The sequence below is a fragment of the Cyanistes caeruleus genome, chromosome Z (genome assembly GCF_971803275.1).
Source record: "Cyanistes caeruleus chromosome Z, bCyaCae1.hap1.1, whole genome shotgun sequence".
In the NCBI taxonomy this organism is placed as follows: domain Eukaryota; kingdom Metazoa; phylum Chordata; class Aves; order Passeriformes; family Paridae; genus Cyanistes; species Cyanistes caeruleus.
Genome location: NC_141732.1, coordinates 6,104,364 through 6,122,719, shown reverse-complemented (window position 1 = coordinate 6,122,719; position 18,356 = coordinate 6,104,364). Strand labels below are relative to the sequence as shown.

The 18,356-nt window shown below is 48.8% G+C and overlaps 1 protein-coding gene across 2 annotated transcripts; it reads right to left on the bottom strand.

Moving 5' to 3' along the window:
* Nucleotides 1-12,364: 12,364 nt before the first annotated feature.
* On the bottom strand, nt 12,365-18,356 carry LOC147648030 (maestro heat-like repeat-containing protein family member 7). Of its 2 annotated transcripts, none has more exons than XM_086867753.1 (16): nt 17,697-18,356; nt 17,427-17,597; nt 17,097-17,164; nt 16,836-16,964; nt 16,499-16,647; nt 16,024-16,171; nt 15,587-15,774; nt 15,360-15,497; nt 14,966-15,080; nt 14,649-14,789; nt 14,278-14,454; nt 13,999-14,154; nt 13,738-13,839; nt 13,276-13,378; nt 12,950-13,006; nt 12,365-12,673 (listed from the first exon to the last, which is right to left on the bottom strand). In XM_086867753.1, the coding sequence occupies exons 1-16, from the start codon at nt 17,821-17,823 to the stop codon at nt 12,474-12,476; spliced, it is 2,169 nt and encodes a 722-aa protein (XP_086723879.1). In that variant the 5' UTR covers nt 17,824-18,356; the 3' UTR covers nt 12,365-12,473. The 2 variants fall into 2 exon arrangements, with proteins under 2 accessions (XP_086723879.1, XP_086723880.1); XM_086867754.1 differs by having other exon boundaries at nt 16,836-16,952; nt 17,697-18,351.

Genomic DNA, 18,356 nt, shown 5'->3' with positions numbered 1-18,356 from the left:
CCAAATTTTTTAACCATCCTGTGAGACCTAGGGATTGAAACCAATTTTTTCATATTGTTCTGTAGTTGTTGAAGACGTGTATGAATAGACACTGAATGGTCAGAAAGATTCATGCAACACATCCCATCAAAGTCTTCACAGCCATGGCCCTGTGCTAATAGCAAAAAATCAATAGCAGCTCTATTCTGCAATACAGCATGCCTAACACTGTTCATATCTGTTATGAATTCACTCAAGAGAGTGATATGGTTCAATCAGAGAAAAGTTTTATTAATTACAGCAAGCAAGCAATAAGCAAAAGATCAGCGCTGGGTGACAGGGGAGCAGGAGAGTTCCCACTCCGCGAAACTGCCGCACCGCTGGTTTCCGTATATCCCCTTTTAACACGGTTACGTGTCCTTTCTCTGGCGTCTCTGCGCATGTGTCTCCAGTTGCTAGGGGGTCTTTTTTCTGCCTTCTGGTGGTCATGGGATGAAGATCATAGGTCTTCCTCAGTCTTATCCTTTTGACCTTTCTTCACTGTTTTCTGTTAAGGCTTATCTTTGGTGACTTTCTGGGATTCAAGAAAGCTTGCAAGGTTGTTAGTGATTTATGCAAGCGTCAGTAGCAACCTCTTCAACCTCATCCTGATTCCACAAAGCATAGTTTTGTAAAGCATCGTATCTACATGTTTAGGCGAACAAAAGGGTCTCTGCTTATCACAATCCCCCCTTTTTTCTATTCTTTACTTTTGTTCGCTAAATCTTTGTAGTTCTCTTTTACTTAGTTCTAAATAATCTTCTGTCTCTTCACTATTTAAGGCTTCATAGTTAGCTTGTATTAACATAAGGTGAGCTGCTTCTAACTTGCTTTTCATGATGCTAATGATTTTGTTGAAGATGCAAGGGCCAAAAGTAAGTCCTAAAATTAGTAAAATTAGCAGTCCCGCTATGGTAGATAGCAGAGTTGTTAACCAGGGAGAATAGTTAAACCAGGATTCGTATCAACTTTGTTGCATTTCTTGTTCTCTCTTTCTCTTTTCCAGTCCTTCCCGTAATTTGGCCATAGTTTCTCTTCCTACCCCACTTTTGTTTACATATACACAGCATTCTTCCCTGAGTGCAGCACATAGGCCCCCTTGCTGTAAAAATAATAGATTTAATCCCCTCTGTTTTGCAAGGCCACTTCAGCTAGTGAGTCTAGGGAGACTGTGATGTCTTTTATAGATTTATCAATTCTTCTTAAATCTTCACCTACTGAAATTCTAAGCTCTCTGAACCCCTGCTGCTGATTCGCTAAGGACGCTACACCTGTTCCTAGTCTAGCTCCTCCTATGCCTAGCAATATGGCTACTGTTAGTGCTCTGAGGGGTTCTCGCTTCACCAAATGATGTTCTGGGTTTTGGTATTGTGTATACACATATTCTTCAGAATGATAGATAATCTGGGGAACTATTATAACCTGTATGCAAAATTCGTAGGTTTCATTAAAGGTTGTTATAGAAACACATGGGGTTACTCCTAAGGTGTTACAAACCCATTTAGTATTAGGTGCTGGAATCAGCCACTGAGCTGGCTTGCGAGGGTCCTTAATCTGCATTTTTTGTCTGACATAAATGATTCTTATCTGGGGGCACATTTCCTAGACATTTTCCTTTTCCAGTGACTCGAGATAATGTTATTCCTGGGGTATCTTCTCTTCCTGTTTTCCATAAGCAGGCAGCAGGATTGGTACCGTTTACCCTTTTTGGTTCTGCTATGGAGCCTATGGCTTCATAAAAGGGTGGTTAATGTTATAGCATAACCAACATTCCCTAGTTAAATTTGGGTGTGTATTATTTAACACTTTAAAGGTAGCCTGTAAAATTTTCAAAAAGGGCTTCGTTTCCATATTCTTGGGTTATCCCTACTGTGGTTGATACTTGGAACTTGCTATTTTCTAGTTTTTCTGAATGGTTATTCTGGTCTCTTACTTTGGGGTCTACTGCTCCCCACACCACTGGATTTGGTCCAACAGATCTCGAATCATGGGGAACCACCTTTTTCTTTATAAGAATGTGCACTCCCCGATCCTTTCCGGGTTCCCATACCCTGAGACCCCAGGTTTGTCCCAATAACCACCCAGGGTCTTGGGATTGTGTGATATTGATATAGTGAAATTTGCAAGGCCCAACATACATTACTGCCCCCGAGGGATCTGTCTTGGGCTTTATACATCCGTGTGGACCCCTTTCAACCTTTAGATACTTATCTGGGTTCTGTACTTTCTACCCCATGGAAATTGTCTCACAGCCCCAGTATCTACAATAAAATTCACCAGGATAATTACAATATCCTCTGCCTGGATTAGAAGCTGGGCACATATATAGTACCTTACGCCTGGGCCGTTTATAACTAGTACCCTTCCACTTAATGAGAGAGTCTAGTGTAACTTGAAAGCTAGGGGCTTCAGAGGTGATCTGTGATTGGATAATGACCTGGTCCTCCCATCAAATTAAAGACCAATTGAAGGGTTCGTGAGTCTTGCTTGTGCAAATGTTAAATGTGCTGATTAAGATTATAAATGTTACTGACTTCTTTAATGAGCATTGGCTTCCCCTGCTATAATAGAGGCTTTTCTTTTGTGAAGTGTCAATTTGGATTCCCCGGAAATTATTTCGCTGGGTTGTCTCATTCCCACTCTTGTGGCATTTCCAGGACCATGACCTTTTGGTCCCATGTATATTGGAGTGTTTCCCTCCACAGTTTATTACTCTTCTGCCTCTCCCGTCATCGACCCGGTTGCCGCGGGACACGGGGTGTACCATCTTCTTGGCAGCAAGAGTACTCTTCAGGAGGGGAATTACTCCTTCTTTTATTGATTCTTTGTATGTATTTTTCCCAACATCTATGTTTTACTAAAGGGGTATTGCACCTCAATTCCTGGAGCCACTGTCTGCACAACCCAGCTACTATATTTGCTACAAAAGGCGCAGGTTTGTTTGGGTGGTAACAATAATACAAGGGATTGACTCCTTTTGAGTAGATGGCCCACCACTTCTCTGATCCTGTCTCAAACTCTCCTGCCCGTGTTCTGGTTATTAGGGCCCAATCAGTGAGTCTCCTCTGGTCAGTGTAGCAAGATCTACACACGCCTCTTGGTGGATAGCCTCTATGACAGTGGGTCCACCAATGTTCTTCACATATTATACATTTAAAACAAACAAAAGGGTGACAATTCTATATAAAAGCCTTTATGGAGTTTACTATTCATAAATTTCTAAGCAGGTTAATAGTTCTTGGATGTTATTTTGTTCGGGATATCTTAAGTTTCAAATCCCCAGCCGGGCTAACCACTTCCCAGTTATTAGCTTTTGGTGGCTTCACAGGTCCTTTTATTTGACTGGCATGTGTCCAGCCTTTCTCTGCCGTTCGGACTGCCGAATCAGTTGTTAGTAGGACTTGATACGGTCCCTCCCACTTCGGTGTTAGGGGGTTCTCTTTCCAACTTCTTATCAGCACCCACTCTCCGGGTTGTACCTGGTGTAATATAAAATCCAATGGTGGTGTTTGAGCTATCATCCCTTTTTCCCACAATGCCCTTTTGAACTTCATTAATTTTATTAAGTACTTATTGATGTATTGATCACTCACGTTTGGATGTGTTTGAACTTCCTCTATATTATAGGGCATACCGTATAACATCTCAAAAGGGGAAATTCCCAAATCTGCCCTTGGCTGGGTTCGAATATTCAGAAGGGCTAGTGGAACACACTTAACCCATGATAATTTTGTTTCCATCACCAGCTTGGTAAGTTGCTTTTTTATTTCCCCATTCATCCTTTCTACCCTTCCAGAACTTTGAGGGTGCCAAGGGGTGTGTTGTTCCCACTTTATTCCTAATGCTTCTGCCACCTCTTGAGTTATTTTTGATGTAGAGTGGGGACCTTTGTCAGAGTCTATTGTCTCTGGTACTCCATATGTAGGGATTATTTCTTCTAATAGTACCTTTACAACTGTTTGTGAAGTTTCCCTAGATGTTGGGAAAGCTTCTACGAAATGGGTGAGATAGTCTACTAGGACCAGGAGATATTTAAGTCTCCCTACCTTCGGTAGTTCTGTGAAATCAATCTGAATATTTGCAAAGCATCTTTTTGCCAGGGGTCTCCCTCCATACAGTAATTTTCTGAGATTTTTCCTATTCGTTTGTAAACTTGGGAGGCAGCTTCTAGAAATTTGCTTAGCTAAGTCTCGGATACCTGTGCTCATATACCTTGCAGCAAAATAGTCTGTTAACCCCTGTGCTCCCCAATGTGTCCTTTGATGTATTTTTTCTAATATTCTTTGAGCTATGGCTTTTGGTAGTACTTCCCGGCCATCTGGGAGAAACCATCTCCCCTCTGGGTTTTCTATTGCTCCTGTCTCTGGGAGTTTTAACCTCTCTTCCTCAGTAAATCTACTTCTTAAGTCACTATCCCTATGTTTCAAAATTTCTTCATGCCCCCCTCTTTCTTTTAGGACCATGGTTTGTAATGTCGCTCGTTTCGCTTCCTGGTCGGCGGCATTATTTCCTCTACTCCTCAAGTCCATTCCCTTCTGGTGTCCTTTCAAATGAACCACTGCCAACCTTTTGGGCCTTCTCAGGGCTTTTAGTACTGCAATTATGAGTTTTTGCTGAACTAAATCTTTCCCTTGGGAGTTTATTAAACCTCTTTCTTCCCACAGTTTACCGAACGTATGCACCACTCCATGACTATATCTGGAATCTGTACATATTGTCCCCTCCTTTCCTTCTAGTAGTTTCAATGCCCTTAATACTGCATACAATTCGCAGGCTTGGGCTTGTCTAAAGGACCTGATTCTAGGACTTGCTAATCAGGTCCTTGTACGATGGCATAGCCTGTTTTCCTCCTTCCTTCTATTACTCTGGAGGACCCATCCACAAACAACTTTTCTCCGCTTTCTAATTCCTCTTCTTCCAAATCAGGTCTAATTTTGGTTTGTTCCTCAATTGTAGTTATACAGTCATGTGTCAAAGGTTCGCCTTCAGGTTCTCCATACAAAAATGCAGCCGGGTTTTGTAAAGTAGTGGTTTCTAATATTAAGTTTGGGGCCTCAACTAAAATTCCTTCGTATTTTAGAAGTCTAGCATCTAAAATCCACTTATCCGCCTTTTGTTGTAATACACCCCGAATGTTATGGGGGGACATTACCTTCAAATTGCTATTAAAGGTGATTTTCCTAGCTTCCTCCACCAGTAGGGCACATCCTGCTACTACTTGCAGACAAGTTGGCCAGCCCTTACTCACGGGGTCCAAGATCTTTGATAGATACCCTATCGGCTTCTTTCTCCCTGCCCACTCCTCAGTCAGGACTCCAAAGGCAATTCCATTTTCCACATTTACAAACAAATAAAAGGGTCTTCTCAAATCTGGGAGACTCAAGACAGGAGCATGAATTAAACTTTCTTGTAGCTCCCGGAATTTTTCTGTGTCTTCTGAACTCCATTTCATTAATCCCTCCTGTGTCAATTTATGATAGAAAAATTTAACTTTGCTGCTATAGTTTTCAATCCACTGTCTACAGTACCCTGTTAACCCCAAGATTTGACGTATCTGCCTTTTATTTTTTGGAATCGGTAGTGACAGAATTCCTTGTATCCTTTCAGGGTCTATCTTTTTCTCCCCCTTTTTAAGGTAATGGCTTAAATATTTTACTTCTTCTTCTACAAATTGGAGTTTTGCCTTGGATACTTTCAATCCCTTTAAACCCAGGAAATTTAACAACTTAATACTCTCTCTCCTTACATCTTCCTCCTCTTTCCCAGCTAAAAGCAAGTCATCTACATATTGTATCAAGGTCACTCCTGGGTCTGTCTGATAATCCTGTAAAATCTGCTCCAGTGCTTGCCCAAACAAACTGGGGGATTCCGTGAATCCCTGGGGCAATACTGTCCATCTCAGTTGTTGTTTCCTCCCCGTATCTGGATCTTCCCATTCAAATGCGAAATAATCTCGGCTAGTCTCATCAAGGGGGCAGGCCCAGAATGCATCTTTTAAATCTATAACACTGTACCACAAACTGTCAGGTCCCAGCTTACTTAGTAAGGTGTATGGGTTTGCAACTACGGGGAACCGTGCTACTGTGCGTTTATTAATTTCTCTTAAATCTTGTACCAAACGGTAAGTCCCATCTGGCTTCTTTACTGGCAATATGGGTGTGTTAAAAGGTGACATACATGGTTCTAATAGTCCCTTACTTAACAGTCTGTCAATTTCTGGTTTCAACCCTCTTCGTCCCTCAAGTGACAAGGGATATTGTTTTATTCTAACTGGGATTTCTGGGTTTTTAATAGTGACCGAGAATGGGGTTATCCTCAACTGTCCCACACTCTCAGGTGTATACCACACTTCTGGGTTTATTTTGTCTTCATCTTCTACTCTTAAAGGGCATAGCCTTATCTTCAACTCCTTATCAACTGTATCTAAATGTATTCCTAATTCAATAATTAAATCCCATCCAAACAAATTATCATCTGCTTCTGGTACTAATAAAAAATTTCCCACCCCAATCTTTGACTCTGATTCTATCACCACATCTTTAATAAGCCCCACTTCAAAGGGTTCCCCCTTTGCCCCCACTACCGTGGCAGTTTCCTTGGATATACTACATCCTTCAGATAAAAACTGAAAGGTTGATTTCTCAGCTCCAGTATCTACCAAGAATATTATTTCTTGGTGCTGGGGACCCACTTTTAACTTTATCAAGGGCTCTTTCTGGTGTTTTCGGGTCCCCAGAATAAAGAGTCCCTGACCCCCCCTAGTCTTCTTTGAACATCTTTTCATCCTGGATCCTCACCCTACATTCTCTCTTAAAGTGTCCTTTCTTTCCACGATAAAAACAAACTTTAGTGTTCTGTCTTTCATTTGAATCTCTGATCGGTCTCTGTTGTTTCCCTTTCCAGCTTTGATCTCTACTCTCTCTCACAGCAGCCACCATCATCTTAATTTGCCACTTCTGAGCCTCCTCTTCTCTCCTAACATACACTTTTTGTGCCTCCCACAAAAGCTCATCCAAACCTCTGTCTTGCCACCCATCCAATTTTTCTATCTTCCTCCGAATATCCTCCCAGGCTTTTGCCACAAATTGTGCTTTAAGCAGTGCTTGCCCCAATTGGGTGTCTGGATCCATTCCGGAATATAGTTGAAAATACTTTCTTAACCTTTCCAACCATTCCGTAGGAGTTTTGTCTTTCTTTTGCCTCTCATTGAATGCTTTATTAATATTATGACCCCTCGGGACTGCCTCCCTAATTCCTTGAATTATAATAGTCCTCAAATCCTGCATATGTTCTCTGTGCGCTGGATTTTGGTGATCCCAATGGGGATTTTGGAGGGGCCACTTTACATCTGCCAGTGGTCCCTGGACATGCTGAGCATCCCAAATGCGCATTCCTTCCCTTCTAATCATGTTTTTCTCTTCTGCCGTAAATAAAATATTCAGGATAGATTGTAATTCCTCCCATGTGTACATATTGGGTCCTAAGAATTGATCAACTCTTTCTGCAACCCCCAATGGATCTTCCAGGAAATGCCCCATTTCCTTTTTGAAGTCTCTAACATCCTCCGAACTAAGAGGGACAGATATAAACCCTATTCCAGCTTGGGGGCCACCCATTGGCATCTCTCTTAATGGGAATAGGTTCTCCTGTTTCCTTCTGGATCTATTCCTGGTAACAGGCCCCACCTCTGGCAGGTCTAAATCCTCCTCCTTGGGGTTTGGAGGGGGAGGGGCTCGTGGTGGTGGTGGTGGTACAAATGGAGGTGGGGGTATTATCAAAGTGTCTTCTTTTCGGGGTTTCTTTTTCTTTCCCTTCCCCTCCCCCGAGTTCTCTGTCAGCTCAAATATAAAAACCTTGGGATTTACTACCCAGATCTCTGCATAAGCACTTTCCTGTGAGCTAAAGGGGATCTTTGTATTTACCCAGGAATTTAATTTTTGTTTAACCCAATCTTCGGTTGATCCAAATATAGGCCAAAATACATTCTTTGAAATTTCCTTTCCTCCCCATACTTCTACACAATAGTGAATCATTTTTGCCCTATCTTTATTTTCTGTTCCCGGGAAATGCTTCCAATTATCTAGTATAAAACCGAACGGACTATCTCTAGGTACCGGTGGGAGTTTAATAGATACAGGGTGCTTGCTCTTCCCCTGCCCCATTCTTCCGGAGTGCCTTCAAATCACACAGCCTCTTTCACTTCCCCTGGTTTATGGCCCATGCCCTCGTGGGCTAATGGGAACCGCACTACTGAGGGTCCTCTCTCGCTTGGGGAATCTGGCTACCAGTCCCCCTCTCACACACACACCACTTTGCCACACTCCGGGATCCCGACCCCGACCGAAAGGTTCCTGTAATACTCACGAGTCCTGCGTATTTGCTTATTGCCTTAAATTTAGGTTTGTCGGTGCAACCGAGGCAGAAACCGGTCCTCCGAGCCGCTAAATGTTAGCAGGGCGCCCCCCTGGTAGTGCTGAGAATCTGTCCTACAGATTGCATCCGAGTCACGGGACCAAATTTGTTATGAATTCACTCAAGAGAGTGATATGGTTCAATCAGAGAAAATACAGCAAGCAAGCAATAAGCAAAAGATCAGTGGTGGGCGACAGGGGAGCAGGAGAGTTCCTGTTCCGCGAACTGGTTTCCGTACTCCCCCTTTTAACCCGGCTTCCGGGTTACGTGTCCTTTCTCTGGCGTCTCTGCGCATGTGTCTCCGGTTGCTAGGGGGTCTTTTTTCTGCCTTCTGGTGGTCGCGGGATGAAGATCATAGGTCTTCCTCAATCTTATCCTTTTGACCTTTCTTCACTGTTTTCTGTTAAGGCTTATCTTTGGTGACTTTCTGGGATTCAAGAAAGCTCGCAAGGCTGTTAGTGATTTATGCAAGCGTCAGTAGCAACCTTCAACCTCATCCTGATTCCACAAAGCATAGTTTTGCAAAGCATCATGTTTTGCAAAGCATCTACATGTTTAGGCGAACAAAAGGGTCTCTGCTTATCACAATAGCAAGAATTGAGATTGTTGTAAACACCAAAGTTTTTTGTCTCTATGTTGTCATGCGAAGAGAATAGCTGGGTAGTGAGAGAAAAAGATAAAAAAGTGAGAGAGTTGGGTTTTCTGGAAGTTTTATTCTGGTTCTGTTATTCTTGTAGTTTTGTTAATAAACTTTTATTCCTTTTAACTTCTAATCCTGTTTTGCTCTTGTTCTAATCCATATCTCACAGCAAGTAATAAGGAAGTTTTCTAGTGATTTTTTAGTTGCTGCTTTAAAACCACAACAGGGGACTTGTAAGGAGTGGCCTGTTCTGTACTTTACACTTGCCGCCCAGAGCAACAGGTCTGATCACAATAGCCTATAGGAATTTCCCCACCTCTTGGCCAGCTGCCCCTCGCTTTGAAACAGACTGTAAAAGTGACTTTCTAAGTTACCTTCTTAGAGAGAGATCTCCCCACAGAAGAAGACACCGGTGACCCCGTCTTGTGTGTTGGTAGCCATAACCCCCCCTTTTTCTCTCTTTTCACTTTGCCTCTTTATCCCTCTCTCCCCCTCTCTTTCTCTCCCTCTCATCTATCGCATAACCCATGTTACTTGCACTAAAATAAAAGTGCATTATTGCTGTTGTGATTTAAACTGAAATCCCTTGGTGTCCTTTTTGCACTTGGAGATCCAACAAACCTCTCATGACACCTGCTTGTGCTAGCAGATCATGACATTTAAATTGGTGGCATGGACAGCATTTCTGACAGACAGAAGAGGCTGCAGGTTTTGTTGTGCAGTCTGTATTAGGGGAAGGATGTTTCGCTCCAGCTGCACCTAGCCCGACACTCCCAAAAGAGTGAACAAGGGGGGGAAACTCGAATTTCCCGCAAACTGTACACGCCTAGGTGAAAATCACCCCACGCTCGTTTGAGGGCTCTGTCTTCAGACTTTTGCAAAAGATCTCAGTGCAAAAGGGCGGGACTGTTTTTTCTTCTTGCTGTGTATGAATTTTGACTGCTTGGTGTAGCAAAGAGACAACAAGAATTTTAAACTGAAGGAGTGCTTCCCAAGCAGATTTGGTCTCATCACCTGTCGCTGTCAGACACGAAATAAGTCACACAGACACAGCTCAAGAGATGGTGAAGAAGAAGCAAACTTTATTTCTTCTCTCACAATTTATAGCTTTCTGACCATGGCCAGGGATTGGGTAGTCAGCATAACACCTTTCCAACCACACTGGCCGTAAGAGATGTCCATCAAGAGACGTGTAACAGAAGGAATGCATACATATCTATGTTTATAGTTACTGTCCTGGGAAAGTTCTTTAGAAACTATGTCAACAAGCTCCAAAGCGGAGTTTTCAGGGCGACAGTCACCCACACAGGGAAGCAAAGGGTGATGCAGCAAAAGCTGTGTGTGTGCATAACTTAAGTTGATACCTCCCTGTAGTGGTTTTCCCTTTGTAAAAATGAGTGAAAATGGCACTGCAGAAGTTAAAGCTGCATTTTATGCCCTATTAGCTAAACACAGTGCCAGACCTTCTCTGGGAGGGGAAGAGTGTGCACTTAATAAGTGGTTTAATTTGGGAAATGTAATTGATAGAATATGTTCCTTACAACATGAAACAAAATTTAAACTGGGCAAAAATATATACTCTGCTCAGTTTTGGGAGCTTGTCTTACAGAAGCTATAGAAACTCGCTTTAAGCAAAGAAGCAAGGAAAGAACTATTATAGACTCCCTTCAAAACCTGGTTGAAATTTTGCAAAAACAATTAGATGAAGAAAGGAATGAGATCCACCTGTTGCCAGCGGCCCAAAGAGATGTGTTAAAAATTCAAAGTGTGCTTGCCCACCAAAAGAAATAGAGAGAAACCCCTCTCATTAATCAAATTTACCCTCAAAAAGAACTAACCGATAAAAAATTGTGGGGAGCACTGCTGTCCGAGCTGGAAACCTTTAATCAAAACAGAATATAATGATATCAATGATGAAGATATTGATCCGCATACAACCACTGAAGAAATCCTGTACACTGCCACTGAATTGGCTAAGTTGAAAAAGGCGTACAGGCATTTCCCTCACGAGTCAGAGACAAAATATGTATTGTGATTATCTCTCACTGGAGGAGATCAGATTCAACTGACAGGTGAAGAAGCCAGTGGGTACTGGGGACATGGGGTCTTCTCAACAGCAGGAGACAGACGTAACCCGTGGTCCCTAACTCAGCGTGCAATTTATTGGGCAGCAGGGCTTAACCCCTTGGAAAGAGGAGACCTATAGCTATAGTTGGTACCCCTGACCAACTACTGGAAGACATGCACAAAGCTGCCTGCTTGCAAATGATACATGACAGAAAATCAACTACGGGTTATGAATCACCAATGCAATTACCTGTGAAATGATGAGCCCTTTAATTTGAGGCCTTCCAGAATCACTTAAACCTAGAGCAATTCTCCTTCAAAAAACCATAGCAGCTCTAACTCCTGTTGTTGGCACTAAAATAAAAGTGCACTGTGGGGGCCAAAGAATCGGGTGCTGGTGATCCCCTGCAGATCTTCATCATAGGCCAGGCACTTTGCCCTCCCAGTGAGAAAAGTGTCTCTCCCAGAAACCCTTTGGTGTTACATGTTAAACTCTTGTACCCCATTGGTTTTCTTCCCTGCCATTCCACCCTGCTACTTGTATCCAAGTTTCCCCCGCCCCTTCCCTATATAAACCCTGGGTTTTTTTGTTTGGGTTTTTTTTTTTTGTTTTTGTTTTGTTTTTTGTTGTTGTTGTTTTTTCCCCACTTGAGTGGAGCTGCTGTGCTAGCCCCCTTGGCAGAGGGCCCTGCACTAATAAAGGCTGATTTCTCTGTGGTAATTGCTGGCCAGAGCTCTAGTCCTTTTTCTCCCTGCATTGCCTGGGAAGGAGCTGCTGCTTAGCAAGTCATCACTTGCCAGGCCAGGAGAGGGACATGCCAGTGCCACTAAGAGCCATCCTTCTCAGGACACTTTTTCAGGAAGGTCGCAGCACCCCTGACATCCACCCCGCCGGCAGCAGTGCACCATTACTGTGATTTAAAATTAAATCCCTTTGTGTCCTTTTGCACTGAGAGATCAAACGAATCTCTCACGAGGTCCACCTGTTAGCAGATCATGACAGAGCCCTCAGCAAACCAACCAGCACACACACAAGGACACAGATGCCACATCCTGGCTGGGACAGGGCTTGTGCCTTCAGCAAAAACACCAGAAGCCAAGGGTTTCTGGCCATTTTCCCCGCACCATTCCACACCTGGGCAGTTTGCCGAGCACAAGCCCTTTTCCCCCTCTTCCGCTATACCCTGTACACCATGGGCAGCAAAAGAAAGCTCCTGGGAGTCTGTCTAACATAACATATCCTATATTTATATACTAAAGAAAAACAAAAAGAAGAAAAGAACAATCTTGAAAAAAAGGGAAATCTTTGCCTGCTCATGTGGCCCCAGCAGACAGATCAGCTCTCTGCAGACGTCCAGCAGCACAGCCAGCTGAGGTCTGACAGACGAGGCCGTGACCTCCATGCCCTGCGGAGCTGATCTCGCAGCCTCTGGAATGTGGAGATCGGAGCGGGGTCTCCTGCCCTCAGCAGGCACAACGTCTGAACTGCCAGGCTTCCGACCTCCAGGCTGCTGTCATCCATCGTGTCTTCAAGGGCTGGAAGAGAGACAAACAGATCCCAGACCTGCAAGGGCCCCCGGAAAGCCCCCTGCCAGAGCCATCCCAGCTGGCTCTTGCCATGGCCAAGAGGGAGCAGGGACCAAGGGGAACAGCCCAAAGCTGCGACCATGAACACCCCACGTGCCCCTGAAATCTCGGTGTGCTCTGCCCATGCTGCCCCTCATCCGCACATTGAGCAGAGCCCTCCGCAGCCAGGCCAGGACTTGCAGCTCCCCCCTCCAGCCCCGCTGACAGCCCGCTGCCCTCACTCACATTGGTAAATGAGCTGCAGCTCTTTCTTCTGCCCCATCAGGAGCCGCCCGGCAATCCCTGGGAACACAGAGCCTGTCAGGGCCCCGGCGGCACAGCTCCCTGCCAGCGGCGCTGCCAGCCCTGGGGCCACACGCCCTCCCGCCCCGGCAGGGCTCAGCCCTTGCCGCATCCTGACTCAGCCCAAGAGCACGGCTGCCAGAGGCCGGCAGCAGCCCCGAGAGCAGCCGGGGCTCCAGGGCGCCGGGCCCGGGGGCCGCTGCCGAGACAGCAGCAGCCGGGGCCGGGGCCGAGCTGCGGCAGGGAGGGAGCCCGGGCTCGTGGCTCACCGATGAACCTGATGGCTGCCGCTCGCAGGGGCTCCTGTGGGTTCTGCAGGTATGGCAGTGCCCGGTGCAGGTGCTCGGCCGCTCGGCTCTCGTCCTGTGCCAGCTGCAGAGAGCGGCAGGAGGGAAGGGTTGGCGCGGGCTCTGCCCCTCGGCCGGGCGCTGGGCCCCGGCCTCCCGTGGCCGCCCAGCCCTGAGGCACCGGGCAGCAGCCGCTGGCGCCGGGCTCTGGAGGGGGCAGAGGGCCGGCTGCTGCCCGGGGAGCCGCGGTGCCGGCCCGACCCGCAGCCCCAGTGGCTCGGGGCTCGATCGGCAGCCGGCTCGGGGCCACAGGAGCCTGGAGAAGAAGCCGTGCGGCCCCCGGCTGCGGCACTGGGCAGGGGCGCAGCTGCCAGCCCCATACACCGAGCGCCGGGGACAGGGGGCTTTTCCAGGCTAAGGCTGGGCCTTCCAGGCCGTCCTTACCAGGACCTCAGCGAACTTCCACAGTTTCTCCTTCTTCACGGGATTTCCAAGATCTCTCTTCTTCAGGAACTTGGCCATGCTAAGCAGTGCTCTCTGAGAGGCCTGGAGAGCAGCAGAGACCCGCAGATGGCCCCACAAGCCAGGGCACAGGACCTGCATTCGTGTGCCAAGGCCTGCAGGAAGCTGCAGCCAGCAAGGTGCCAGGGCAGGAGGCAGCCGAGCCCCCTCCCCAGGTGACAGCAGCAGCCCGGGAGTCCTCACCTCTGCTACACGCTGGTTCTCGTCATGGCAGTGGAAGAAGAGTGGCAGCAGGCTCTGGCACATTTGTGTCTCCAGGGCTTCTTTTTCCATTTCAACTAAAACAATCACCAATGTTTGGAAGAGCAGTATGGACACCAGCTGCACCTGGCTATTATTCTATATGGAAGGAAGAGAAAAAAACCTCAGCCCTGTCGGCACGGGGCTCAGCAGAGCACAGGCCTGGTGCACCAAGTGTCCAGGCAGCAGCCAGTGGCCTTGGCTGGGGGCACAGAGCCTTACGTGGTCAAAGAGTGGTGGGAGCACCTCAGCCAGCTGCAGGGCGATGGGGCTGGGTATCAGCATCTCCTTGTCCAAGACTACAAAGCTGAGTACCATGATTGTCATCCTAACTATTTCTCCATCTGCGTCCCGCAGGAGCTCCACAAGCCTTTCAGTCAGGCTCCACATCTTTTCATTCTGTGTGGAAGACAAGTCTGTGAAATGCCACCCTGCTGCCACAGGGCCAAGAGGCCAAAGGCCTGTCCCAAAGCACTCAGGCAGCTGAAGCGGGAGGCAAGAGAGCTGGCAGCAGCTGCCTCGGTGCCCGAAGCCCAGCCGAGCCCAAGTGACTTTGTTCCCCAGTGCAGCTTCTGCCACTGCCCACTTCTCACCATTGAGGAATCATCACTGAGCTTGAAAAGGGCTCTGAGCACTAGATGACGCTTGTCCCTGCACTCGCTACTCAGGTGCCTTGAGAAGATTTCCAGGAGCCTGTTAGCACCACGTTCACTCAAGTCCAGGTAGTCCAGGATCTGAAAGGCACAGGACAGTGACAGGGGAGCCAGCCGGCAGGAGCAGGAACCACACAGGAAACAGGGCCCAGGCGGCAGCCCAGGGCATGGGCACTGTCCCAGGCAACTGCAGCTATGAGAGGGCAGAGAGGTGGCAGACAGCTCTGCAGGGAGGCAGTTCTGGCCATGGGGCTCACCTCCACAAGGAATGCCAGGGCAGGCAGATCCCAGCGTGCCTTCTGTGTGCTAAGAACCCGGAGCAGGTAGCGAGCAATCCGGGAACACAAGCGTTTGGAGACACAGGATATCTCCCTGCCAGGGTGAAAAAGTAACCAAGTCTATGAGCCAGAGGGACAAACATCTCCCAGGAATGACTGAAAAGTCCTGATCTTTCACCATGATCCTGCAAGGGGATCTGAGCCTTTTGGGAGGTGACTGCTCATGGGAGCCTTCCTCTCCCAGACTTTTCCAGTCTCCTTGGTCATCCCTTGGTGATGAGGCCCTTTGGCCCTCAACAATGGGGACTGTAGACACAGGGCAGCCTGGGCACAGGGCACAAATGCCAGAGGCAGTGGGGAGAAGGGGTCTCACCTGGCCAGCAGACCCACGGCATAGTGGTGGGTGTCGGCACAGAGCAGCGTGTCCCAGCCACGCTTGCGTTCCATTGACAACACCACTTCATTACAGCGCATTTGGCAGAGCAGGGACTTCAGGGTCTGCACTGCAAACCTGTGTGCACAGCAAAGCCCAGGTCATACTGGGAGCACTGGCTCCTGCCCTGAGGACATGGCAGGGACAGGAGGACTGGGATGGAGCACCTGCTGGGGCTGGTGGCAAGGCCGTGTTGCTCCTGGCATCCCTTCCAGAAGGCATTGAGATCCTCTGATATATCCAAAGTGCTGAAGAACACTTGGAAGAGCAGATGCACAAAGAGGCGGGGGAAATACACATTCACTACCCGTGGGACACAGGGCACCTGAAGGAACTTCCACATCACCACTGTTGCCTGCAGAGGACAAAGCACCCAGGGATAGTGCCCAGTGCCAAGGTATCTGTGTGGCAGGGCCTGAGCGTGGCAGGGCAAGGCAAGGGGAAAGCCTTGGGGATCTCCACGCCTGGTGCCCCTGAAGCTGTCCCTAGGCCAGGTTTTAGCCCAGTGCCTGAGGCAGGCAGATGCGGTGGGGGAAGGAGGAAACAGAGCTGTTTGAGAGGCGGTCAGCCATGGGGTGAGCAAAGGCCAGTTGCAGAAACTCACAGCCAGGGCAAAGACACCCGTGTTGTCCCCATCAGAGGTGCACTTGCTGTGCTCTGGCCAGGTTCTCAGCACATCGAGGAGTATCTGCATCACTGGCTCCACAGTCCTGCTCGAGCACATGATGGTCTTCCACATGGTCATAGCAGCTCTGCAGGGTGACAGCTCTGTCTCACGGGGATCTCAGACACATCCCCGTGGCCTGGGCAGCAGTGTCAGGGGGAGCTGAGCTGGCTGCCAGCTCTGCCTCTGCCCGCTGCCCCTCGCTGGCAGCGGCACCCAGGCAACCCAGCCCTGTGGGGACAGGGCCCTGACGGGGCATGGCATGGCAGCAGGCTCAGGGGCCAATGGAGCAGGGCTGGGAAAGATCCCAGGTACACAGGACCCTGGAACTCTCTGTTGGTCAGACACCTGGGCCAGGCTGTGCAGGCTGATGGGCTGGGGAGCCCTGAGCCCTCTGGGCACATGGGCCTCGTACCTGTCACACGTTGGGGCCACACGCAGGAGAGCAGTGACCACGTCAGTGGGCTGTGCCTCGGTCAGATCCAGCAGGGTCCTGCCCAGCCTGGAGTCAGCAGACTCATTGGCCATGAGGCACTGGTGGATGTACCTCACCATGGCAGGTACCTGGAGAAAGCACAAGGGGAGACTTGGAAAGCTGCCAGAGGGAGTCAGGAATGCCCCCAGCTTCCCCAGAGAAGTGCTTCCCTTGTCACCACGCTGCAATGGCCTCAAAGGCTTAGAGTGATCAGCAGGCGTGGCTTGGGAGGCCAAGCGATCCCTGGAGGATCAAACCCTGGCCACAGGCTGCTTACTTGCTCTGGAATGGAAACACCCTCCTCCAAAATGAATTCCAGCATGGCAGCACTGGTGTCGCTGGTGTAGACGTCACCATCTTCCATGGACCCAGTGCCCATGACGCTGGTCTCTTCCTGCCAAATGCGCTTGATGAATTTGCATGTTGGGTAGGAGAAAGAAGGGTGGGAAGAGAGGGATATTGCATGGAGTGTTCCAAGCATGGTGCTGAGCTGAGCAGTGCCAGCAGGCCCAGCCCAGTTGGGGATGGCTGCAGGTACCTGTGCAGGTGTTTTGTGGAAGAGGCCACAGGCAAGGTCCTGCTCTTGTGTCTGGTCCACGGCTGCATCTGGGAAAGAGCGAGAGCAGCCAGAGCTGAGGGGCTGCAGGAGTGGCCAGAGAACGCAGCCCAGCCCTGGGCTGTCCCCAGGCAGGTACAGCCCCGAGATGCCCCAGGGGATGGAGCACGGCCACTGCTGGAGGGGCAGCCCCAGCCCCACTTGTGTCCTGTCCCTGGGTGTGTCTCCACAGGATAGGGTGGGATGGGATGAAATGGGATGCAATGGGTTGGGATGCGGCAACCAGCCTTTTGTCCCAGCTCTGCCACTCACCCTCCTCTAGTGGCTGGAACTCCTGCACCTCTTCAGTCTCCACTTCTGGGGCAGCTCCACGACCTTCTTCCTCCTCCTCCTCCTCCTCCTCCTGCTCTTCCTCATCCACCCAGGCTACCTTGGGCACTCTTGGGGGTTGCTGCTCCAGATCTTCTCCAACACTCTCCCATCCTTTCCATAGGAACAGCACCAGGGGATGGCATAGCATGCAGTGGGATGCGGCCAAGCTAGCAACAGGCACTAGTCCTAAGGCCAAACTCTGCAACTCACCCTCCTCCAGCGGCTGGAATTCCTGCATCTCTTCAGTCTCTACCTCTGGGGCAGCTCCAGGGCCTTCTTCTTCTTCCTCCTCCTGCACCCAGGCCAGCTTGGGAACTCTTGGGGGTCGCTGCTCCATGGCAGTGCCTGGATTTATGGTACTTGCAAGAGAGATGCCTTTAGAAAAGCTCCGAGGCAGGGAGTCCTGCAGTCGTGCCTGGAAGGCACCTGCAAGACTCAAGTCCTGGCAAGACTGCAAGACTCAAGTCCTGGCAAGACTGCAGGACAGCAAGTCCTGCACTCGGGTCTTGAGGGCTCCTGCCACAAGGACAGGAGGCTCCTCCTCAAGGATTGTGCCCTGGTCTCAAGGGCAGTGACTGCAGGGATGGGCGATGCCTCAGAAAAGCTCCGAGGCAGCAAGTCCCACTGTCTGCCCTCGAGGTCACCTTAAGAAGATAAGCCTCAGCAAGGCCACAGGTCACCAAGTCCTGCAGTCTGGCCTTGAGGTCACCTGCAGGAATGAGGGCTCAGAGAAGCTCCGGGTCACACACAAATGAGTGTGCTGTGCAGGGGCTCCTCACAGCACTGCTCTGGCATGTCCTGTCTCGTTGCATGCACCGAGCACTCTGGTGTGGTCTTGTCACCACCAGCTCTTGTCCATTCCACCGTTCC